This window comes from Ambystoma mexicanum, chromosome 2q (genome assembly GCF_040938575.1).
Source record: "Ambystoma mexicanum isolate Mex_15411 chromosome 2q, UKY_AmexF1_1, whole genome shotgun sequence".
In the NCBI taxonomy this organism is placed as follows: Eukaryota; Metazoa; Chordata; class Amphibia; order Caudata; family Ambystomatidae; genus Ambystoma; species Ambystoma mexicanum.
In genome coordinates, this window is record NC_090924.1 from 73812842 (window position 1) to 73840056 (window position 27215).

General features: G+C 43.5%; 1 protein-coding gene across 3 annotated transcripts in view; it reads left to right on the plus strand.

Moving 5' to 3' along the window:
- Positions 1-27215, plus strand: part of LOC138569156 (glucagon receptor-like) — a 698697-nt gene that overhangs the window by 508340 nt on the left and 163142 nt on the right. For all 3 annotated transcript variants that reach the window (XM_069646870.1, XM_069646869.1, XM_069646871.1), the window contains 2 exons: positions 3248-3344; positions 24011-24118. In XM_069646870.1, coding sequence (XP_069502971.1) covers positions 3248-3344; positions 24011-24118 — 205 coding nt within the window. The remainder of the gene's footprint in view (positions 1-3247; positions 3345-24010; positions 24119-27215) is intronic.

Sequence of the window (27215 nt, forward strand, 5' to 3'; positions counted from 1 at the left end):
TAACACAGTCCCATGGAAAGGTGGAGACATTAAGCAAAGGCAGGCCATGGGAAATCCCCCGCCCCAAAAAATGGAGTAGACCAGAAATGTAACAAACTACTGTTTTATTGAACAAAATCCATATAAAACAGGCACCACATGGACATTAAGTGGAAATCTCAAAGCAACTCACTGCCCTGAACTCAGCAGGCATTTTAGGGAGCTGTACAATCATGAGTGATGGGTCACACCTCAGAAACCTAAGGTGGGACAGGATTGGGTGAATAGTTTGGCTAAGTATGGATCCTATATAGGGTTGTCAGTCTAATTGGTTGGATCACATCTGTTGGCTCCGTCTGAGACCACTCACAAAAGCAAACATTGGGAACAGGTCATCATGGTGTTCTCTAATTGGTAGAGGCAACACAGTTAAGGTGGGCATGAAAGGTGGTTGGTGATTGGTCAGGAATGGTTTCTCAGCCTTGGCATCCTTGACTGTTACCAGCGCCTGAATACAAGAGGGGGTGTTGAGTAGGGCCCCAGAGTGCTGCCTATGCCAACAAATCTACCACTCTCTGAATCCCCAGGTCGCAAGCCTGGATGCTCCAGCCTTCAAGATCATACTGTACTGTATCTTTAGTCCCAACGAGATAGGTGGGAACGAATGTCCCTGTCTACCTATGTCGGTCTCTAATGAATAGGCATTCTCTGCCAGCTGCGAGTCAAGCATTTGGAGATTATATTTCGGATTATCTTGCTGAGTAATTTGCATGGATTTTAGCTGTTTTTACCACGGTTGTTATTAGCTCCTTTGGCCTCTGGAGACTTGTTTGATCTACTTTCTCCTCAGAGCCAGGTGTGAGCTGCTGAGAACCTGATCTTTCAGCAACATTCGTCTCTTTGTTTGCTCAGATAGAGTCATGTCTCTCGCCCGGGATTTGCTTATTGTCTGTATTTTTCCAATGCTGGCTCAAACCTGCCCTTCCCTGATAACCTTGGCAAACTGTGCACTTGCTGTCTGAGCTGTCCGGGTTTGGCTCCTTTCGCTGGCTCAGCAAGACGGGATCTCTCTGCAGTGTGAACACTTCTCGATGTCTCCCATTCGTCTAATGGCACTGTGTCCTCCATATTGGTTTACATGGCCACTCATTTCGGTTACGTTTTGCATTAGGAAGTGTTTATGCATATTTGTTTGTAACTTGTGTTTCAGCATAGGCGAAAGCGTGTGTTTGTTTTATACCCTAGTGATTGTAAGCATGTTCTTTGTGTATAAATGCAGTTTGACCTAGTATTTGTGCATCTTTGTGCTTGGATGCATGTCTAATGCACCTTCGTGTGCTGGCCTTAGCTATGGCGTCCTTTGTCATTTTCGTAATTACAGCCCTTCCAGCGGTTCCATCGCCTGTAGAGGTATTGCTTCGTTGACATCATCCGGTTATGATCTGTGGGGCTGCCTCAGTGGGTGGCGTCTGACACTTTGGCGGTACAATAGTGGGGAGGGGGGTAGACGCCAGGAGCGATATGCACCATTCATGTTTGTCATGATGAAACGGTGGAGGGGCTAATGCAATTCGCCTCTCTTCACCCTTCACTGACATACAGGTAGGTTCAGATGGCTTAGGCCAAAAACTTTAATGGCCCTACACAAATACTTAGTCGGTTGGGTAGGAGAACCACAAGGTGATGGAGGAGCCCCTGGATTTCTAGCCAGAGCTTGAGAACCCTCTGAAAAGCCTGAACCTTTCCTGAGCTTCTGCCTAGGGAAAAGCCAAATGTAAATTGGGAGACATAGGACGAAGTCACCTGCCTGGCACTACAGACCACAGGGAAAATGACAGAGGGGGTCCTGGAACTTCCCCAAGACATTGGATGAAGGAAAAGGGGTGCCATGGGAAGGATCCTGGGCTCCTTCTCTTGTGGTCCTGGTCACTTGGCAGGGACCAGCCACTTTCAAACCATCAGACCCCCTCTCAAGAACTGTCCCAAGGTTCTAGTCCCTCCCCACCCTGCTAACCCATCAAGGCAGATTAGTCCTAAAAGGCCCATCCATAATCAAAAGATCTGGAAAAGCCTGCAAGGTAATGTTAAGACACCCGATGCCCAAATGGGAGGGCCAGCATCTCCCTTTTTACAAACCTCCAGCTCAAGTGTGGAAAATGTTCCTTTAAAAAAAAACATTTCCATTCATTAGACACTATTAGAGTACACTGCAACATTATTGAAACAGTCTGAAATATCAGTTAAGTCATTTCACAACTTAAAAGGGAAATTGAATAATGCAGGGAGTTCCGCAGATGCAGTGTTGCAAACCCACATCTTTCCTACGAGACACAAGCCTTCTCTCTCGACAGAAAATTGTAAAAAGCGTACCCAGTCCATTTCCAGTAATGAATTCATACACTGTGGAACAGGAAGTGTTGGAGGTAGTAATGGCTGTGAGAGCATTGGGGCAGAGATTGAACCAAAAGAGGTGGGCTAGTAAAGATTGAGTCGATACCAGGGAAGAAGAGTGAGCAAAAGGTTAAGTCAGTAGTAAATAAGGTGGTGACACTAGGAGCAGAGAATGGCCAGAAGGAGGTGGGTGGTAGTAAAAGAGGTGGCAACATCTGAAGCAAAGAGTCAAAACATAAAGAGGTGTGGTAGCAAAGGCGGTGGTTAGATCAGGAGGCGGATGTGAAAGTAGGCTGGCAGTAGTAGCCAATGAGCTGACAACATCATAGAGCAGAGCAAACAGAGGAGGGAAGGAGGTCTTAACAACTGAAGTCAAGAGATGACAGGGGAAGGTGACAGGAAGAAGGAAGTTGAAGGGGGAGGTGGGAACAATGAAGAATGGCATAGGGCCAGAGAAAGTGGTGAGACCAGCAGAAGGATAGCACCAGGAGTGGAGCAGAGGGTTCAAGAAAAGGAGGTAGACCCCTGGGGTACGAAAGAGCAGCAGCTGACAGACACAGTCAAGACAGAGGAAGAAAGTGGTATGGAAGAGGTGGTAAGATAACAGGAATTTCACATGGGCAGACAAGACAATAACAGGTGCACTCACTGAGCAGAATTCTTTAGCTCCTTGGAATCAAATTCCTGGCAATATTGTGAGTAATGGAGGGTCGCAGGGAGGCACTATGTATCAGACAAGGGATGTGACAGACTCTGATGTTAGATGTGTTCTGAGGATGGTCCATTCTCGTGTCATGTCTAGAAGGGTGCCGTTCTGTGCTGTGTATGCTCTCTTGGAACTTCTTGGCACCTGCTAAGGTGTCAATTTTTTCTGCAGACCTGTGGAGCCAAGATCCTGGAGAAGACCTTTGAGGACTGGATGAGATACAGAGACGAGTGCTTTAAAAAGATGGAGAATACCCCTCACCCTGCAGGTAGACAGCCTTAGCAAAGTGCCATAAACAGTACCTGCTATTTTATTGCTCCGCCATGTTCCATTCCAAAGTTAGGGAAAAGTGAGAATGTGTCTGATGCGTGCACAATTGATTCAATTTGGTGTATTTCGAATTGTTCATCACATTGTGTACAAAAGACCTAACATTTTAATAATATCATTAAAATGCTAGTAACATGTTTCAATGGAAATCAAGGAGAAACTATTTCATAAAAGAACTTGAAAGGAAATGGATAATGATACATTAAATATTCACTGCAGTTCCTAATTTCTGGCACATGACGAAACGTGTTTCTTCCCACTTTGACCTTTGGAGCATGTGTCTGGTGAGTTTATGGGTCCAATTTAACAAATGTTTTTCATTTAGTAAAGAAATGCGTTTGTGCATCCAAATTATTTGTGTAAAACCACCTCTGCTATTCACAAAGGGCGTCTGGATGTGCACATTAATTGTGGCTGGGCTTTCGGGTGGCATGTGCACGCACTTAGAGGCACGTCCCACATTTAAAAAAAAGGATGCACCCCGAAATACATGCAAAAGACCTGCATCACTCAGCACCTGTTAGGAAGAAGTGCAGGGGAATATGCAATGCACAGAAGGATATTGCTGCCCCTTTTCTGTATTTCCTGTAGTTTGGGACACGAGCACCAGGCAACTGTTGTTGTAAATGCATTTCTACTATTTTCTAAGAAAATAAATGTAATTTGCTAAATTTTCAAAATTTTGTTTTATGGACCTTTAGGGCACACCATGCTGATTTGTTTTCTCAGCACTCTTGTAGATGCTCTTATCCAATGAATGCACTAGTGTATTCATGGTGGCCCGGCTGCATATCATATACACGGTCCATGAGAAATCCAAAGGTCACCTTTGTGACTATGGTGACCCGGGCATGTCGACAAATAGGGCATCACAAAAAGGCGCATCAACAGCACTTTTATGAGATGCCCAAATCTTTGTCTCAACACCGCCTGAAAAAAGACAGCACATTTCCACAAGCACCCCACCATCAACGACATTAAGCCCAAACTCTCTGCCAGGTAGCAGACACAGGAATTGTCAAACAAAAGAAATATTCAGATTGGAAAAACTGTAACAAGAAGGCATCACTACACCACAACAGCTTGCAAAGTAAGCAGCACAGAATCAAACCAGCTCAACATCACATTTCTATGATAACAGCATCATATAAAGCCAATCATATAAAGACTCCATCAACTCTCTCCTACTTCCCCAGCACACAATCAAAGCTGAAGGATGCATGCATCATCCACATTGTCATCAAGAAAATCATTAGCATTCAAACAACAGATCGCACAAACAACCCAGCCAACAATCTCACAATCTAATGAAAGGCATCCCTACCTGCCCCAATATCAATGAATGGCACTTTATGAATCAACAATAACCCAAAAGGTGAAGGAAGGACATGTTTGAATTATTCTAAACCTCTGGTAGTGCTCTGGGCAACCTTCCATATCACCGTTTATCTTGTCTGTGCCACTGGAAAAGTGGACCAGTCATAGGCAAATCAGTCGGGTACTGCTACCAGTAGGAGCAGCCCAGCAGGAACTGCGTGGCCACGCCCCCTCTCCACAGAAAACACAAACAACCCCAGGCATGTTTCAGCCTTGAGAATAATGGGGGTTGTTGCACCAACTTCTTGTTGCTGTGCGACCTTATTTTTGCAAAAAAGGGGGGGACAGAGGTCTAGACCCCATCTCTGAAATAAGGACAGTAGTTAGAGCCTTCCACATAAACGTGCACCACAACCAAATATGTGCAAAACATAGGTTGTTTAATCAGTGGATCATTTCTAAATCCTGTGAATTTTCATAACAAAGTGCCTATGGAGAACACGTGTTTCGGTAGCACTTGTGCCTTTCTCAAATCAGGGCGTATTTTCTAGGAGTCTCTCTTCATATGTGTTATTGATGGAAAAGTAATAACAGGCATAAATCCTATCAGAAATCCAGCCGTAGTGGCGTCCAGAGGCGGGAACAAAAAAAAGAATTGCGTGCAAGTATGAAAATTCACAGTATTTAGAAATGATCCTTTGATTAAACAAACTATGTTTGCATGTTTCAGCCTTGTTTGACCTCATCACTGAGGTGCAGGTTTTTCCCTATTGCGCAGCAAGTAAGAGACCCACGTCTGGTCCCACGTCTGGACATACCCTTTCTGATATAAGGAGACAAACTATAACTAAAAAGTGATGGTTGGAAGGCTTTTAATTAATCTTAACCACCGGCATTGCTCTGGGCAACCTTCCACACCAAGGTCTTTTAGCTCGTCTGCGCCATTGCAAAAGGTGACCAGGCATATGCCAATCAGTCTGGGACTGTCATCAATGGTAGTAGTCCAGCCTGAAATGCTATGGCACTTAGCAAATCAATGATAGCGAGGACCATGGAGCACTCATCATCCCCCAAATATCATTGACATTTGACATTGTAGCCCACCAGGCCCTCCTCCACATGGTCCTTAAATGATTCTCGACATTTCTACTGGCAATGGAGAACTCTTCTCGCACCCATTCCCAGCATCTAGTGGCGTATCCAGGGCTCCATCGTCTGTCTGGTTATATTTAATCTCTATACATGGTCCCTGCTGGTTCTGCTCACCAGTCAGGAGATATATATCAATCAATTCAGTAAAAAGACGCAGCTGTATCTCCAAGGGTTGTCTGTGAGAGTAACCACCAGCTGAGGTTTTGCCTAGACCTTACACAAGCCTAAATACCCATGGTCCCTTGAAAAGTGAAGCCACTTAGAACTGCAGTTGTTGTTCTGCATGGCATGGTCTATGAGCCACAGACATGATGCGGGTTGGCTAACGAGGCCCTGGACTTAATCACCCTATCACTCACTCATTGAGCCGAGTCACTGGATTTCTACATTGATTCACAAATCTCTTTAAGCATCTGATCAGAAAGTGACAAGCAGCCAATTATCAATTGGGCCTCCTCAAGCAATGGATAGGCGCGCCTGTCCTCACGAGTTGCACACTCAAGAGGTCGCACATGGTGCCAATGCAAGCCAAAGAAGCAAAACACTGCAAAGGAGAAACCAAGATGGAAGCAGTTGTTTTGACAGGAAAGTGAGCACGTGAAGCTGGTCAATTTTAAACCTTAGAGAATTGGTATAGTATGAATTGACTCTGCCCTTGCATTACACTGACATACTGGCCAATGGATTACTTCCTGCGCAAGCCCCAAAAAGAGGCAAGGCTTCACTCGAACGAGGTACCCTAAACACTAATGTGGATTCCCATATCCCAGAACAACTCCTCTGCCGCGAGTGTAAGAAAGCGTGGTTTGTTGAGGTTTTCATAATCCTTTCTTTTTGATTGGCCTAAAGCCTATTAGCTTCTGGGCATCTCGATTCATAGAGACTGCGTGGTTTACCCAGATAGAGCAGGCTACACATCTCTTAGATATATCTTTCAACTCCACCTGGGCAAAGGTGGCTTGAACTACTAGTATTTTAAGCAATAAAGGGATACTTGCTTGGGTGGAGAAGAAATGTTCATGGATTACCAAAACAGATTTCTAATATGTGGGGGGTCGAAGGTGTGGTGTAGCATCAGTGATTCCTCTAGTGTTGTATGGCATTTTAAGACCCCAGAGCTATCCTTGCCTGGGAGATTTAATGCATTTTCAGCCTCAGGGTCTGCTACGCATGGTACATCATAAAAATGTATGCTAGGATGCTGAGGATAAAGGGACTTTTGGGATCTCTGATTTGGAAGATATACTTGTACATCCACAGCAATTTTTCAATCTGATAATCTCTTACTGGAACACCATGAGGTCTCTTAAAAGTAGGTTCAAGTCGTGCGTGCTCGCTAAGAAATTAAAAGTCCAGACTAGTGAGGCAGAACTATTGCCCATAAGGGAAAGAGCCATAGTGTAATTACATAAATGGCCGATCAACACGTTGACGGCTACTACTGTACATATGTCCGAAGAGTCTAGGCTGACAGCTATTATGGATTCAAATAAGAGCTCAGGGAGGTGGCCATGGTCAGGCCCAGATGGATGTGTCTGTGTTAGCTATAAACTCCGTCCCAGAGCTCTGATATTAGCCCATTAATCAGATTGTACCACTAGTGTAGGCAACTTTCAGAGGTTGCTCAACACAAAGGAAGGAAAGCTGAATTGAAACAGCTGTTTTTCTGCGGCAAGGGACTGCAGCACTCAGCTATTTTTGAAGACCCTTGACACCCTGAGAGTCCTAACATGGCGCTCATGTAGCTGTGGATTCTGTGTTCACAAAGAGCATTGTTGTTGCTCACACAGTACCAGAATCCGCTGCTATGAGTGAGGGCTGCCAGCAGCTGTACTAAAGCTACTGCTGTGTCATCGGCGACAGAGAGACTGTGTGCTGAATGTTGCGAGTGTGTACCGAATTAGAGGAACTGGAGTAAAGGTGGCGCTGAAGCCTCTTGAAGTCTTTTAGTCCCTCTTTGGAGTTGCTGACAAGCTGGATTCATGGAACAGCGGTAGCAATCTTTCATGGGACATTGGGTGCTCACAGACTCTGCTGCCGCACACCAGAACTGAATCCCCATTGGGTGCTGCTGAGGTACATTAAGTGGTTCACCCAATTCGTCCTATATTGGATGGTCAATCGCTCATTCTTTACTGTTGGGAAAGTCTGTACATAGTGGTCCCTACTTGTTTGAATGCCAACTATCAGTGCAATGTAGAGAGGTGTGCAGGTGGACTTGGAAGAGGCGATGGAACAGAATACGCTGGTGGGAATACACTGACTTGCACATGGGGAATTGAATCCCTTAACTGAAATATTGCATACAAATTTCCTGACGATACTGGGAGCTTCCATTATTCAACAAAATGAAAACTTTCATCACCCACAGCCACTTTACTTGCTTCGGGGTACAAACCCTGCCTTCACCTTCCTCTCCTAACCTCAACTGTTTAATGTTGAACCCTTCCTTGAGCTCCGCATTCTGTATTCTTAGGAAGACTTCTGGAGCACACACATAACACATCCCCTTAATTTTCGTGATGCACACTCACACTAATAGCTGCTTTCTTAAAACAACAAACATTTTTAAACTATATACAGAACTACATGAAAACTATTTACAATGTTTTGTTTAAATATTTGAAAATCTTTTATTCATACAACTCAAAGTCTTGGAGGTTCCTTGGAAGTGAACGTTATTCCCATGCTACTTATTTGTATTTCTTCCTGTTGATCACTCTCTTCTTCTTGTGGCAATTGCTCTGCGTCTTCTTCTGCTCTCACTCTCTATTCATCACCACTTCTCCCACATCCTCAAACATTACGCTTCAACTGTGACCAATGCTTTCCTCCCTTTCTCCCTTCTCTCTCTGAGTTGCATCTTTATCTTACACTTTACACTATGTTCAAATTCCATACCATACCATTTATCAGTACTGCATTTTTAAGTACTTTGGTTACCCTCATTGGATATGAGAAATTGGACAAACATTTCCTTTGTCACCTCCCCAATTTAATTAGTATACGATATCCAACCTCTCTCCTTCCCCCTTTTACTGATAACATTTTTGCATCATAATATACTTTATACTTCTTTTGAACTAATTTGAAATTGTTAGCTTTGAAACCTTCACTGATTTTCCTGGACTCCTAATTTAGTACTTAATCATGACAGTGAGAATTTATACATTGGTTCTCTGCCTCTCATCAACCTGAAATGAGAAACTGTTGTCCCTTGTGGTACTATCCTTATACTGCACACTGTTACATTGAATGCTTCCTTTCAATCTAGTTCATTCAGTAGCGCTTGCTCGAAACAGCTGCTAATCACTCGATTCATTCTCTCCACTATTCCATTTGCCTTTGGGTGATAGACTGAGGTGAACTTCCATCTTATTGCCATGTCTTAACAACATTTCCACATTTCTCTCACCACAAATTGTGGTCCATTGTCACTTAGAATAGTTTCAGAACATCCTTCCCTCCTGAATACCCTATCTAAAAAAAACTTAATTATGTTACTGGCTATCACTTTCTCCATCACTGCTATTTCCACCCATCTCCAATGTTTATCTGCCAGCACTACTAGAATTGTCTGCCCTCCTCCTAAACAATGACACAGTCCTATAATATCAATGGCGAGATTAATCCAAGGTCCTTTGGGTACTGGAAGATGACATAGCAGTATCTTACCCACATTCACATTTTCATCACAATTTGTGCATGGTCAACATTTTCTCCCTACCTTTCAATCTCCAAATCTATTCCTAGCCACCACAACATATCTCCTACATTCCTCTTGGTGATAGTAATTCCAGGATGTCCTTCACGAGCTAATTGTATAATGTGGTTTCTTAGCATATGCGGAGGAATAATTGTATAACCCTTCAGTAACCATTTACCCTCAGTGGTTAGATCTGCCTTAAAACCATAACATTCCTTGTAGCACTCATCTAGCATGATCTTCTCCCTCCAACCCTCACTGACACATTTCATGACAGAGATCAACTCTGTCTTCTCCTACCTTCTCCTCCTAGTCCTCTGATCTTAAATCACTGAAATAACAAATGTGTGTTTTTAATATAGCTCAAACCACACTATTTTCTCCTATTTTGGCATTTTCTCCCTCATATAAAGGCATCCTCCAGACAAAATCTGCTATGCAATTGATTTTTCTAGTTGGGTATTTCACTTTGCACTTGTATTGCATTAACCTTAGTCCTAGTCTAGCTATGTTTGGAGTGGCTTTTGACATTCCTTGAACTGTAAGGAATTCCACTGGTGGTTTGTGGTCAGTCGTTAAAACAAACTCTTCACCCCAAAATATGTTGGAGGAAGTGCTCAGCTCTCGAACAACAAGCCAGAGGTCAGGGACGTCATTTCACCAAAATGCCAGGGGTAGCGGAAGTGACATCACACGACTCTTGACCCCTGTTGACATCACCAGAAGTGATGTCATTTGACCCCACCCCGAATTGATATCACGGGAAGCGATGGAACATGACCTTTCACCCATTGACAAAACAGGAAGTGGCATCACATAGCATTGTACACTACAAAAAATATGGTCACAATATCACTATAATGTGATGTACATTTCATACAAGAATGGATCGCCATACGTATCGTTAAGATCAGTGTGTATAGACCGATATTACCAAATTCCTATGAATGCAAGCAGATGTCCATGACCAAATGATAATGATGTGTTATTATATAGCACTTACGCTTAAGCGCTTTATATAGACAAAATATACACCCAATATCACCCAACCTGTGTTGGTACTCATTTATCAACCTCAGAAGGATGAAAGGCTGAGTTGAGGCGTTTAAGAACAGACTAAATCAGTGACTCTCCCCCTGAAGTGTGCTTGAAATAAACCTTTAACGAGTCTAGCAATTATTGTATAGAATTCCAGAAAGACACATTATTTGGTATTCCTATTCTTTCTTATTTAGGGTCAGTGCAGAAAGTGTTAGACTTGTGGCACTCCTGTTCTTATTTTTCTTCTTTTTTTTAAGGGGCCTGAACAAGAAAGTCAGCCACTCCAGAAGTAAAGAGCCACATGCTGCTGGCCACAGCCCAGGAGCTTGCATTACAAACAAACAAAAAAAAAGTTTTTTGGAGGTCATAAGGGAGACCACAGAGGTCGCAAGTTGCATCCTCTGGTGACCCCCTAAATGACGCCCCTGCCAGAAGTTATCTCTCTACTACTGAATAATGCAAGGTCACTTCCGTTACCATCTCTTTTCCCCCTCCGACCTGGGACATTACAGCTCCTAAGTCTTAACAACTATCATCTACACTGTGGCCGTCAAACTGTTTTGGCCTGGCCCCCCCATAGCAAAATGTGGGCAGACTGAGCCCCCCAAAAATGGCAAATGGACAGTATGTACAAATGGCTAGGAACTATTGCGTGCCGTCACCGCACCCTACTCCCAGTATAGTCCCTGGGCTCCCCCACCTGCTTCCATCACAGTCACTGGGCTCCCTCTCCCCACCCCATCACAGACCCTTGGCTATCCCTACCCTGCTCCCACCACTATTCTAGGGCTGCCGCCCATCCTGCTCCCACCATAGTCCCTGGACTCTCCCCGCTCTATTCCCAACACAGTCCGAGGGCCAGTGGCAGCTGGCAGATTTTTTAAGTAGAGGGGCATAAATATTTCCCACAAAAATTCCATAGCGACCGAGCACAGCGATGGAGCCCGAATCACTCAATAGGGGTATGTGGGGGGTTTTCTGCCTGTGAATCTTTTTTAAATAATGGGTTCAAATGTTGCATTTTAGAGCATACGTTAAAAGAAATGGGTAAAAAGCCAAACAGTTTACAATTGGTGCTGGGGGGCCAAGGGGGAAAGCATGGTATTTTTGACTGGACGTCTATGATAGGTATCGAATAAAAAAAACAAAAAAAAAACATCCATGGCCCCTGGGATCCATGGCGCCTCAGAAGGAGAGCTGATTTTGGCAGGTGGGTAGGGGGATTGTGCAACAAGGGCATTTTTAAAATGCCTTTGTTGTACAACCCTCCTTTTCCCCTTTACCCCCCACCCGCCAAAATCAGCTCAATGGACCAAAAAAAACACACCCACACATTGACACAGCAAGAAATCTATCATTCATATGAGCACCCATCACCATACACTCACTTACAACACAAGCATACACGCATCCATTCACTGATTTAAATAAAAAATAAATGTACATAAACATACCATCTGCAGGGGCCTGCGCATGGGTGCTGAAATGCCCCGCTCCAGGTTGCTCTGTCCGTATGTGCGAGGAGGCAGAGGAGCTCCCTCTCGCAGACATGCAGTGCCCCAGCCAGCGTTTCCAATGAGCTATGCAAGGCTGGCGAAGCAAAACGCCACCAGCGTTGCATGCCTCAGTGAGCATGGGCGGCTGGGGAACTGAACTGCCAGAGGGAAACAGTGTTTACATTTGACAGTTCAGCCAGCCCATAGGCACTCCCACAGCTGGAAAAAGCAGCTGAGGGAGTGCTCAGTGGGCTGGATCCTTGGCTCCTGCATAATGGGAGAGGGGGCCACAGGGGGGACGCCCCCTTGCCCATTATTGATGAGCCGCCAGGCTCAGACTGGCCTATAGGGCAATAGGGTGATGTTGGTACCAAAAACGCAAAATGCTAATGTAGACCAGTCAAAATGGGCCACTTATTTGGCCAATGTGTGCCAGTTTGATGAGTTACTTCACCATGCAGCTAGTAGTTTTGACCACTGTTTCTGAATAAATATTCTTTAAATATCACAATTTGCTTACATTTTAAAAAAGCACCCCCTTGGGTACTATTCAAAAAGTCTGTGACTAAAATATCCATTTGCAACTGCAGGCCACTTTTTAATTGGTGCCTGAGACAGTTTTATGGTCCAGTCCGACCATGTGAGCCCCCCTAACCATTTCCTGCAATCTAAAAAAACAACAAAAAATGTTTTTATTTTGATTTTACATTTAATGCTGGGCTCTTGTGTGCTCCCCCACCCCCGGTGATGCAGCCCCCACTGTTTGGTTTGAAGACCTCTGATCTACAGGAACCACTGTTTTCCTCCCTGGAACAAAACCACCTAAGCATGGGGCATTCTATATCCCTTCCTCCACTTTTTTGAATGCTTGTTCACATAATTTGTTCCACTTATATTTTACATTCTTTTTCATCAATTCTCGTTATGGGAATGTAATGTCTGCAAAGTTTTTAATAAACTTTTTGTAGACCTCCGCTAACCCAAACATGAACACTGCTTGTCCTTATCTGAAGGCTTTGGAGCTCCCATAAGGTGTTTATAACCTCATCTCTTGGTCTGTAACCTCCCTTAGACAAGGGGCCTCATTACGACCTGGGCGGTAAGGGATTACCGGTACCGGTAAGGGCACCGGTACCGGTAATCCCTTACCACCCTACTACGAGTTCCCTTTGCAGGTCCTCCTCTAACCCCTGGTTTTACCAGGCATTAAGGACAGGACCCGCAAAGGGACCTTAGAGCTAATAACGGTACAGCAATTTGCGGTACTGTTTTTAGCGCCTTCCCATTCCCATTGAGCCCTATCGGGGCTCAAATGGGATTGAGGAAGGGCCCTGGTGAATGGGGAATTACCGCCCCGCCAACCTTGGAATGGGGCGGTAATAGCTCCATTCACCAGGGCGGAGTCGGTGAGGTTTTGGAGGCAGCCATGGAGCTAATAGCTGCCTCCAAAACTGGCACAATCCTGTTGTGCCAGTTGCTCTGCTGCTCTTGAGCTAGGTTTGCGCTATAAACAGAGACGTCTTTATGGGAGGGCAAAAGGGGCACCTGCCCCGGGCCCTCACCTTGGAGGGGAACCCCCACAAGGCTGCTGGATCTAAAGAGGTCAGTTCTCATTGTTCAACAAACTTAAATAGCACATGCCAGGATATGTTATAGTGTGCTGCTGAGGCTCTAAACGTTTTGCCTGTCTGTTGTTGACAAGAATTGATTGATATTTTATTTCTATCGCGCTCGTACACAAGTGTTTCAGAGCGCGAGAAGAACATTATTCGCTGATCAATTCATCTTGTAATGCTTTATGTGCTCACTATGGAATACACGGTTTGTTCATTTACTACGGCACACGTTGTACAGCATCCTCAACTTTCCGTGGGAATTATGTTCATCATGTACAACAGCTAAAGTTGAAATGCATATTAATAAGTTTGAGTGAAGCAATGGTTCAAAAGATTGCTCAGTGTGTTAAGCACTCATTACAGAGATCTGGGTTCATATGCAAGATTTCAAATTACAGCTGCATGTATTTTTTAATTTGTTTTGTACTTGTTTTGTAGCACAACAGCTGCTATTATCAGCAATATACCTGCACCAGATAGCATTTGCTATATAAAGTAACATAACATCAGCACAGAGCAGGTCTAGGAATTGGTTTGTTCAAATGTGGAGTTGTAAAACCTAGGAAGCCACCTCCAATGGTGAGCATGGTTTTAGTCCGAGAGGTGGTTAGGTATCCAATTTCAAAACTGTGTAACAAAAGCGTTCATGCTTGTATCATGGCTTTGCCAGCAGACAATACAGTGATCCTGGACTAATCATTAATCTTACTGCACCAGCATAACTGTGCTCCTTCTGTGAAAAGGGTTGCCATTTCACATGCTGATGGCATTGTTTAGTCCATTATCAGGTATTTCGGTTTATGTAGGCCATTTAAGTGGAAGGGATTCTAGACAGAAGAGAACAGTCCAGGTATTGGCGGCCTCTGGCAAGCATATTTAAGGTCTGCTCATTTGACAAGAAAAGGTTTGCTTTTTTGTACAATTGAAAGATTTGTATGCACATTTATTAATGACAATTTCACAAGCCTGTATTTTATGTTTGTTAAAGCTTTAAAATACAAAAGAGAAACCAAGGTGGAATATTTTAAGATGGCATCAATTAGTATGGTGCTACTTATATACTTCCCTTGATGATGGAAACAATGAGGTTAGAATCATTCCCATTTAGCATAATAATATTTTTATAACATTTTATTTTAAAAATTGTCATGTTGGGTTACGTGATTTGTGTACTTTCCAAATCAGTTCTAACATGGGATTATTTTAGTTCATGCTATGAACAGTTAAAAAAAAGTGGTGAAGTGCAAAAATGGCAGAGGGGGCACATTTCCCAACTTCACCTCTTTACCAATTTGTGATCCTAGGCATCAGAGTGATTTCATTCTTAGAGTATGATCGTCAGAAAAGCCTCACTCGTGGCTCCACTGGCTATAGTCTTACTCCTTCGCGCCCTGTACTGCGCCCTAATTGCTCTACAGTGCCTCACCACCACCAACCCCCACCCCTGCACGGTGCCTTAGCCTACTGCAGCGCTCTCAGCTGCTGTCCGCCTTCTCCCTTGCCTGCCCGCCTGCCTACTGCTTGTCAGACTGCAGCACCATAGACTAACAAGCCCCATCACTGCAGCAAATTTTCAAACTGCCTCAATAGTCCGCTGTTTTTTTTACTATTTGGCTCACCAGAGCATGCATTGTTAAGTAATGCACCAGAAGAATACTATATGCCTGTACTAGCCCAGCCTGTCATGTTACTCACATTGCTCAGCTCCACCTCATTATCAGTGAATGTTAATTTGTTTTGATTTGTGCTGCACGCTTTTCAATTTGTACCTACACAAAAATGGACTATTCTCAACTATAGGACGCTGTATCTCTCTGTCTGCTGGCATCACACTTGCTCATTTCTAACTTGTACTGCTCCCATGTGCATAGACCTTTACCATACCCAGTTACAGTAACTTGACTACGACTACGCCGAGTCACTCATCACATTAGATAGCACAGCAGCTACCTAGCATTCCTTCACTGCCAACCTCTCGCAATTGAACCTATCATGACAGCCATAAAACTTCTAAAATCCGGAGACACTCCCCCAACCCCCTTCCTACCATCTTTTTTCTCCAAGCCAATTTAGCCAAATACCCCACATCGCAGGTCCACCAAGCACTTCCATAACACCTCAGATACTAGGCTCAACCGGACTTGCAGCCTCACCAGAACCACCCATCTCCTCAAATGCCATAGATCCATTGGCACTAGCAACAAGCTCCTAGGGCAGTGCCCCCGTCATGCTCCTGGTGCCACAGTGCCCGTCTCCAAACCACAACGTTCACACAACTTTGTGACAAAGTCACGAGTCTCGCCTGAAACTATTAAAGTTTCCACACCTGCCCCGCCTAAGGCTCCAAACGCCAATACTACCACACAGACAGACAAAGGCAATAATAAATCCAATCTGGTGCCCTCTCCACTTCAATGTGCACTGATTAATGCTAGATCCCTCCCAGCACCTGCCACAGAAATTCACAATTTTATCACCAATCTGGACCTTGATGCCCTAGCCATTACGGAGACATGGCTCCATGAAGCCTCGGGACCGGCACTCTCGCTACCTCTCCCACCAGAATACACCATCTTCTGACAAGACAGACCTACTGCTAAAAGCGGGGGAAGTAACCCTCATAGTTAAAGAGAGCCTAGCAGTAAGACAAACCATCTCACACCTTGGAGAGAATGTTGACTTCCTCACAGTCAAGATCGCTGTCTCACCCAACACCACCATTGCTATTCACCTAGCTTACCGCCCTCCAGGACCAATAGCGGACTTACATGAAAACCTCATTCATCTCCTTGGTGAAAATCTGAAAACCACCTCCAAATTTGATCTTATGAGGGATTTCAATCTGGGCTTCAATGACCAGAAAGATAAACCATCAAAGGCGTTAGCCAAAGCGCTACAGCAACTTGGCTACCACCAGAAAATCTTCAATCTCACCCACTGCAAAAGGAGCATCCTAGATTAGGTAGCAGACCATAACTGCGGTGTCAACATCAGTTCCAATACCCGTGCCCCTTGGACCGACCACCACCTTATTCACTTCCTCATCCCGACCAGCTCCAACACACCGAAAAAACTCAGCCCTGTCCCACCTGCTTTAGCCAGATGTGCACGGAACCTAACTAAATAAAGGATCCTACCCTGCATAGACACTCCAGTGCTCAAGCACCCACTTTCATCAGATCCCTCTGTTCTGGCTGATATCTACAACACCACGCTTAAAACAGCCGTGGACTCCATTGCACCACTAGAGAACAAAAAATCTAAAACATAAAACACTTAAGAGTTAGCACCTTTCATTACCTCCCTTATAAATGCCTCATTCAATACTGGCATTGTACCCAACAACCTCAAAGACGCCTGGGTTCTCCCATTACTTAAGAAGCCGTCATTAGATCCCAATCTCCCCACCAACTATAGGCCCATCACGACAGTCCCAGGACAGTCATAGGATCACTTAGAATCTAATAACATCCTCAGCCTTAGGCAGTCTGGCTTCAGACCTAGGCACGGGACTTAGACAGCCCTAATAGATCTAAAGTCACAAATCGAACACCTGAAAGACAATGGGAAGATGGCCCTCTTCCTTTTGCTTGACCTCTCGGCTGCTTGTGATTTGGGCCATCATCAAATATTAAGCAACCATTTCATTGCTGTTGCTCACTTCTCAGATAAAGCCACCACTTGGTTCAGATCCTGGATCAGGGTCTTCTCTCCCTCAGCCGCTGCTGAACCTGTACCTGTCCTATTTGGAGTTCCCCAGGGATCCTGCGTATCACCAACACTTTACAATGTGTTTACGCAGCCCCTCTTTGATATCCTTGATCATTTGGGTGTCACCTACACGAATTATGCAGATGACACCCAAATACTCATACCGATCTCAGGTGACTATAAAACAGATACCAAAGCCTTGAACGACATCTACCTTGTCATCCAAGCATGGATGGCACAACACAGACTCTGTCTTAACGGCGATAAAACAGAGCTCCTCCTCCTTGGATCACAACCTAGACTCAACAAGTTAAACTCTGACTTTGACTCCTTTACCATTGATGGCAACACTATCAAGGTCTCCAAAAATGTAAAAACACTTGGAATATATCTAGACTCCACTCTATCATTAACTAGACAAACTAATACCATAACTACCTCAGCGGCCTATACCTGTAAACTCATGACCGCCTGCCGACCCTTTCTAACAACCCCCAACAGCATTACACTAGCCAGAACACTGGTTCTGTTGAAACTCAACTACTGTAATGCGTTATACTTAAGAACTAGCCAACGGAATACCAACAAACTACAAGTAACCCAAAACAACGCCATCAGGGCAGCACTGAATATCCCCAGATCTCATCATATCTCTGACCCCAGACGTAGTCTGCACTGGCTCTCAGTCAATCATAGAATAGCCCTTAAATCATTGTCACTTACGCACAAATGCCTATCAAACCGGGCACCTAGTTACCTATCCAATCGATTCACCTGCAGTACCTCTGACCGACCCCGCAAAGCGACTCAAATAAACAGTCTCACCATATCAAGGTTCAAGCTTCAAAAGACAGGGGGCTGTAGCTTCCTCATGCTTGTTGCTAAACTATGGAACCCTCTAACCTTCTCGATCAGAACTGAACCTTCCTTAAATTCCTAAGACACAAAACAAAAACTGGCTCACAACACAAGACCTCCAGCCATGCCTCACTTATCCTCACCTATCCACCCCACATTCATAATTCTCATACTAGGTCCACTCAGATATGTACAACCTGTAAATATTGTATTTCTCTGCCATGTATATATTTTTCATGTATACCCTTTTCACATCCTGTTAATCAATGTATCATTTGCACATTATCAAGTGCAAATTTCAATGTAATATTGTAACTATGTAACTGAAACCTCCTAAAGAAATGCCCCAGATGCCCTTGGGCTAGGGAGCGCTATCAAAATGAACAAAATACAAATACCAATTCACAAGAAGTCATTAAAGACGAAGCATGGTGTACCAGTGTACAAACAGCCCTAATTAATAAAATTGAACTCTTACAAAAGAAGATCAATGTTCATCACAAGAACCTCTCCAACCACATCACGACACCATCTTATATTGATAGTAAGGATGCCAAAGATAAAACACTCTTCTCGTTTAGGGAAGTAATTGACCCCAAAGTATTGTACATCCTGCGGAAAATCAGACCATCCAATTGCAAAGGGATGCCTGCCCAGTCAAGATGGTCAAAGAATGGCACAAACCTTAGCCCCATTCCTTACAACATTCATTAATGCCTCATTCAACTCTAACACAGTCCCTTCTAGCCTAAAAGAGGAATGGGTTCGCCCACTCCAAAAAAAACCTTAGCTAAACTGTGAGATAGCCAACAACTACAGACCCATCACCACCATCCCATTCCTACTTAAAATCCTGGACAAAGTTGCTTATACCCAAATCCAGCAATTTCTGGAAGCTAACAGCATCCTAGGTTAAAGGCAATCAGGATTCCGCCTAGGCCATGGGACAGAATCTGCCCTACTTGATCTCAAGATACAACTCAGCGACATTATGAACAAAGGCAAGCCAGCACTTCTCCTCCTGCTAGATCTATCGGCTGCCTTTGGTCTGTCAACCATGATACCCCCTGTAAACAACTCAAAAATGCTGCCCACTTCTCCCCTGAAGCCACAGCTTTTATCTCATCCTTCCTCAAAGGGAGACTTATGAGGGTTTTCTCAGACTCTGTTTGTGCAGCACCCACTATCATACACTGTGGAGTCATGCAGGGCTTGTGCACTGCATCCACCCTATACAATATTTTCACCCTACCACTCTTCAATGACCTGGATCATCGCGGCATAGCATACACAAACTATGCCTACGACACCCAGGTCTTACCCCCCTAACCGGCTCCTATGAAGAAGACTAAGCTGCCCTAACTGGCATTTACGAAGCCATCCAGACATAGCAAATGGTCTTTGTCTCAATGGAGATAAAACGGAAATCCTCTTGGTAGGCACCAAAGAGACGCTCAATAAACTCTCCCCCCAATACAGTACCTTCAACATAGACAATACGCCTATCGCGGTATCACCATCAGTCAAAACCCTAGGGGTATTCCTTAACTCCTCCTTGTCCATGATGCACCAGGTCAGTGCCATAGCCTCCTCGGCTGCACTCACCACTAAAATCATCAATGCAGTCAAACCTTTCTCATCAACCAAAAACTGCCTCGCAATAGCCAGGGCTACAGTCGGCACCAAACTCAACTACTGTAATGCCCTCTTCCTGGGTACCTCCTCCAAAAACTTTAATAAGCCACAAGTCACACAAAACAACACCCTCAGGGCTGCACTGAGCATCCCAAAAAGGGAGCACATCTCTCAGGCGAGAAGAGATGCGCACTGGCTGCCAGGCAAAGAGCGCATCCTTTTCAAAACCATGGCCATCACACACAAGTGCCTTTCACGCAATGCCCCCCCCTATCTATCTGAAAAGATCACCCCATCACATCATCCAAACCAGTTAGAACGCACCTCTCCAATCAGATCTATGTCCCGTCCTTCAAAAATCCAAAGCAGGAGGCTCCAGCTTCCAACACCTAGCACCCAAAAATGGGAACGCGCTTACCACAGCACTCAAAAATGAAACATCCTACACAGTCTTCCGTAAAGTACTGAAAAACAAACTCTTCAATTAATTAAGCTATGCAGACTTACCGCCACTTGCCTGTAATGGCACGCCTATGCAATTCTAATAACTGCTTCTGCTAATTGTCCGTGCTCCACTGTAACATTGATTGATTGATTGATTGATTTGTACCCGTCTTGTCATCCTGTTCCACTGTAACCAAAGAACCTGTATTGTCCTCTCATCTTTGTCATTCTTATCTGTACTGTCATTTAACTGCACCAATCTCAACTAAGCAAGTATTCTGTAACAGCGCCACAATGCCCAAGGGCCATTGTGCGCTTTATAAATATAAATAAATGAATAAATAAAATAATAGTTAGCATTGACATATTGTTATTGTGCACAACAACCACGTGTTCCTTTGCTCTCTAATGGCAACAGTACTTGAAAACCATGTCTCTCTTCTAATCTCAGTCCTTCTGGATACAGACACCTTCCTGGCACCTTCTAATTTTCATCCACTATCTATGCAATGGTATGTTTAGCTTTCTCCTTGCTTCATATTGGGTCTCCTGTATCCATGCTTGAGCACTTTTGTATTCCGTGAGGCTGCTAATCTGAATCCTCTGTCTAGTCATGATTATGTGCACCCTATTAAAAGATCTGTGTCTCGCATTTATACTATGGCCGGTCTACCTTCCTCATTGCTGCTATTGTTGAACATTGTCCTGCAGCTATGCTAGAACATAAGAACCATTGTTGTGGACTGTGAAGGTTGACCTTGAAATGTAACTTATTTATCATTCTAACTAAAACTAGAATGGTATGGGGACTGAAAAGGAGTACCCATGCTTATTTTGATCACTGTGAAGCAGCATATCAAGCTTTGGGCTGTGATCGCGATGAGGGGGGTGCACCCAGATATTCTGGATCGCTTAATTCCTTTGGTTTGGTGGAGAGGGCCCCAAAGGTGTTTTTGGCCTGGGCCCCAAAAGTGCTTAAGATGGCCCTGACTATACAATACAAATAAAATAAAATCGTGGTAAATAAAACAGTTGAACTGGAAGTGGGTTTTTTCTATCTTTTCTATACTATATATATATATATATATATATATATATATATAAATATTATATGTATATATATATATATACTTTTTTATATATGTTTGTTTATTTATTTATTTAAATCTCGCAAATGTACACACACACACCTGTATTTTTCCACTCCCTTTGCGTGCCATCATTATGGGAAAAACCGACACAGCAAGCTCGACTCGTTCTATCACATTCTTTCTCAACAACCTTTCTAATTCCTTCTTTACGAGATTGAGATTTTCCTCACAACGTGAAAGTAGTTCTGCTCCTTCCTTGAGAATTCTTTTATGGGCATACATTTTCAATATGTCTATGCTTTCTTTAAACACCCCAGGAATTTGAGTCTTCTCCACTTCCTGCTCTAACCTCTCTTCTCTATGGTTCCTTTACATTGTTTGTCACCATTGATACACTCCCTGTACTCAGCTTAATGTCTAATTTGGCTTGGTCTTCACAACCTAACAGATTTACCCCTTTTTTGCTACATAAACCTTTACTCCCGCCATGCGTCCTTTAAATTTTGCTACAGCTTTCCTGTAACCCTGCATTATTATGGTCAATCCTTCAAACGCTAGGGAGATTTCTACTGTCTGGTTTGTACAATGTTGCACTATATCCTCTTTCACACGTTGAACCATCTCTCCCTAATGACAATAGTGTATGGTGATCCAGAATCCACCAGACGTTCTGTGTTTACTCTATAAATCTTAAGCATGCATTTAGGAGCTTCCTCTTTGCCTCTCACTGCTGTCACTACTTCTAAATCTATCTCTTCTCCTTGATCGCCTACACACCTCACACTACCTGGTTTCCTTCTCCCTCTACACTATTGCAAAAGGTCCTCGCGTATTGCAGTTTCAACATCTTTGGTCCATTGCTGGTCAGTCTCCTCAACTGCATAATGTCCCCATTTCCCACATTTGAGACACTTCTCCCTTTTAGGTTCCTTCTTTCACTCATCAGGTAATTTGTTGTTCTCCTCCTCCTGTGTATTTTCTGCCATTCCTCGTGTGATTCTCTTCTAACGTCTGTTTCGGACTCTTGTTCCATGCCTCTTATAACTGCCACCTGTGTACTTGTCCCTTCTTTTTATTTCTTCTTCAAAGCTTTGGTGCATAATGGAGTGTGTTCTGCTTTCTTGGGTCTAGCTATAGCTCTGTTCGAGGTTGGATCAGCACTATTCCACAATCTTTCTTGAGTCACTCCACTATTTGTGTGGGTGATGATTTGCTGCCTTATTAATTCATCAAATGTCACGCCTCTAGCAAATGAGGTGATGGAGATTTCTTAAAGTGTGTGAAAAAAAGGAATAATCTCCCCTTAACCTACTGTAACCCAACAATGTCTACTCTACCCAGAATTGAGAAGTCGATCTCACGATCTGAAGACACATTTAACCAGCTGAATGGCAGAGTGACTCAGTTAGTGGGGAAAACTAACTGCTTTGGAAGATGGGTGGCTAGGATCGGCGACAATAGATGCTAATGACCACCACTTTGACCACTCATTGTAATAGATGAATGCATATCATATGGCCTTTTTCTTCTGAAATGAATTTTACCAAATAGTAGTGCAGGGCTTTCCAGAGGAAGAGGAGGGAACACATCATGTGTCCTTGGAAATATACACATCACATACAGTGATTGAAAGTGAGACTAAAAGGCATTGGGAATGGGTTACATTTGATGAGAAATATGTGCTGGCCATTGATAGGTTATGTGGGTTACTAACTAATGGCCCATAATCTGTGAATTTTGATTGGGTTATGTGGGTTATGTGGGTTACTAACTAATGACCCATAATCTGTGAATTTTGACTCTGAAGACGGTAAGATTTGAGAAACGTGTTTAGGAACCCATGTGTTTCCAGAAAATGAACTTATTACGAGAATGCTACTGGTTACTATTTTGATGGAGTGTGAAAGCAGCAAAATGTACTGATCTGCGCCACAATGTTTACATTTTATTGCTGCAAAATGTTGAAGTCAATTACACTATCTTCAAGGGTCAGATGTCTTGTACTGATGAGAATAAGTGATATATAAAATCTTGCACCCTGAAATGAAGGATTACATTATTTGCCAAATGTTATTCACTATTGAGTGGCTTAACATCTTTACAACATTGCCTCCTTTTCTTTGACACAACACCATTGCCCTGCCACCCTCCACTCTCTTTTTCTCACTCTCACATTCACTGATCTTTTGTTTTATACTCTCATCCATCTTCATCATATTGTTCATTTCTCATTGTCTTTCTGTCCCTCTGTTATCCTATCAACTTTTCACTGTCTATCTTTCTTGTTCTTATTCTTTACTCTTGTTTCACCGTTCACTTGCCTTCCAATTTCGTCTCTTATCTGTCACTCACTCCATCTCTCCATGTCACTGTGGCTTTTCTCAATGATATCTGATGTTTGATCACACCTGTCAATTAATTTCCCTTCCAACTGTTCTCACTCTTTTATCACTCTCTTTGTCTTTCTCTATTTCTAATCTGCTTCTGCCACTCATCCTCTTTACCCTCCTCTTCCATCCTTCTTCCATAATTTGTAGGCCTGCATTGCAACCGAACATTTGACATGTACGCCTGCTGGCCGGACGGGATGCTTGGGACCACTATCAGTGTTTCCTGCCCTTTCTACCTGCCCTGGTTCGAGAAAGGTATGTTTCAGGTAAACTGTACCACAAAGGTATACGTATTTCTTCACAGTACTTTACTATATTACGAATGGTTCAATAAATATAAAGAATACAGGGTCTGAATGTGATATAAAAGAGGCCCAAATTGGCAATAATAAAATAACCCACAATCGCACACCAATCTGTTATTTTTCATAAATAAATGAATACTACCTAAATGGACGTTTTGGTGAAAAATTTAGCAAATACTTATTTTAAAGCACATTTTGCCAATATCACTGGTAAAAAGTACCAGCTGCATGGTGCACTAATGCTAAAATGGGCCCACTTTGGCTCAAACATCTGGCCAACAATGGCATGTTTCGGCAACCCTTTGGGTATTGCCTAATTGCCCGATAGGTCAGTCCAGGAGCATTTTGGGAACATAAGACTAAGCACATACTTTTTAAAAGATCTGTGACAATTATTCAAATGTGCAACCCTTCTGAGCACATAATGTACACTGGTCATTCTGATGCTTTCATGTATGCTAACACCCTAACAGTGAAAGGACAGCAACCCACGTGTCATTTACATGCATTTGGGCAGCTTCACCATTTGTGAAGCAGGCACTGGATGTCAGCACACTGCGTCCATGCACATATTGCATCACAGCAGTGTAAATAACTTGATCATGATTAACACAAGTCAGACTCTCAGCTCAAGTTCTTAAAGTGCACAAAGTGCTGAGCAGAAGTTAATATCGTAGCTGGTGCTAGCATGGGGCACTGAGAGGTCCCGGGCAGAGCCCTGGCTCAGAGAAAGTGTTTAGTGACTGCTGGGGCTCAGCCCCAGCCCACTTAACAGCCTTCCTTTTTCTCTGCTGTGGGAAAATGGCACCATAGGACCCATCTTACATCTTTCAGTGTGCCACTGTTCAGCTTTCACCTATTCTGGGTGGCAGGTGCATAACATTTTTCTAAGGAATGTCATGTTTTTACTTAACATTTACCTGAGATTTGATACTTTTGATCATTTATAATACATCTCTAGGTAGCTCATGCTACAAATGTGCACCCCCCATATTCTAACATATTGTAAGATATTGTCCCTGCCACTTTTCTGTTACCACTTAGATTCCACAGGCCAGGCGAGACACTAAGGAGACTTAGCTCTGCACTAGGGACACGCCAGATTGTGAACACTGTATGTTGTAAATTGAATAGGCCATACAATAACAGACTACTGCGCAGACTTATAAGTCCACATTTCTCACATGAATATTTTAAAATCTGTCAGCAAAATGATGACATTTATATTTGCATTGGTTATGAATAAGAAAAACAAAATGGAAAACGCAGCATATTCCAAAATCAATCAGCAAAACATAAACTCAACAATGCATGTTGTTAAAGAAAAGAAAGCAGGACATGCATTTTCTCACTGACAGTTCACTTTGGGTTCTAAAAAGGGTTCTAAAAGAAATCCTAATTAGCACTCATTGATAATGGCTGTACCATGAATTGACATCCTTTGCTATTTCCTCCGTGTTTACTATTAGTAGATTGGGGAATAAATTAGGACACATAATGGCAAGCACCTTAGTTTGTTTATGAAAGCAAATGCATTTTAGAAACAGCCTCAAACCTTATTTACCCTTTGCCTCTTATCTAAGGTTGGGTTAGTCTGAAGTTAGAGCAATGGATTCTCTTGCTCAGCAGCATTATTGCCATAATCAATTTTGATCTTCCTTCCTTGGTTTCCCGGTGCCATGGAGAAAGAAAGATTTGTCTTCTGGGTCAGTTTGACCTGGCCAAATCACCCCTTGCAAGAAACTCCAAATCCTTTGATCCCTATTGATACTTACTTTAGCTTCACTTGATACCGTTGTGAAACCATTCAGCGTAAGCCTCTATGGGATACTGCCTTGGAATTCTGACACACATCCAGGCACACAGATACCAATTCTGCTAACTGCAGCTTTCAAGGCCCCAGCCAGGCTTGGGAAAATGCCTTATGCTCGGACAGCACAGCTGCAAATGACAGCCTGGCTCTCACACTCGAGGAAAGCCTTCCAAAATTCCAAAATTGCAAGCCCAGGACTTTGATTGTTCCTTTTAAAAAAATATATGTATCAGCAATGCGAGGCCCAGAGCAGGCTCCGACATGCAACAAATCCCAGGCCCATAAAAAACCCCACCCACAGGCAAAAGCCCTAACCACTGGCCAAAAAACCCCAGCTACAGGCAAAACCCTGCCTTCATGCTCACAGTCCATTATATGTCTTTTTCAGAACCCAGCCCAGGACATAAAGATTATACACATTTCTATCCACCTACCTAGTAATGTCACTTCCTTCACTCCAACCTCTTTCTGGTATCACTCACAGTTTCAACACATGACACAGCCTTTCGAGAAAGTTCTAACTCATGCCCGGTTCACCCATTTCATGTAATTTTCCCGCTCAGCTCTCTGATTTTTGACAAGCTAACCGTTTCTTTCTGTGCTCGAAAGAAAATAAAACATCCATCCTCGTTTCCTGTGCCTCAACATTGAACATTTGACAAACTCTAATCTTCATAGTGCAGCCTTGCTGAAACTCGGCCTCCAAATGCCTTTTTATACTCTTTGCTGACAATCTGAAATGGTAAGTTCAGCCAGTGTATTTGAATGCTATAATGTTAAGGCCTTAAGGCCACAAATCTCTCAAAATTGCCCCTTTCAGTTCCTAATGTTACAATCACCCCCCACCCCACCCCCTTGCAAGTAAACCCATGCAATACACCACAGCATATGATGCAATTTTAGCATCAGTTGAAGCTGGTGGCACACTCTGTTGAAATTAGTTGCACCCCATTTCCCTACATCTACCCCCTTCTTCTGTAGAGGACACTGCTTACACATGGGACTCTGCAGAAGCACAAATCCTAGCTAAAAATCATGTGCTACATTCAACTGAATCTTTCTTCTTTCAACAACTGTCAATACAAAAGACACTGGGTCTCATTACAATAGTGCCGCTCCAGAAACAATGGTACCCGTAAGCCTACCGGCACCGTTGTCTCTGGACCAGCACAGTACAACTCTGCGTGCGGGTGCCGTCCTGCCCGCCAGGGTCAGACCTCCCGGGCGGGACGGC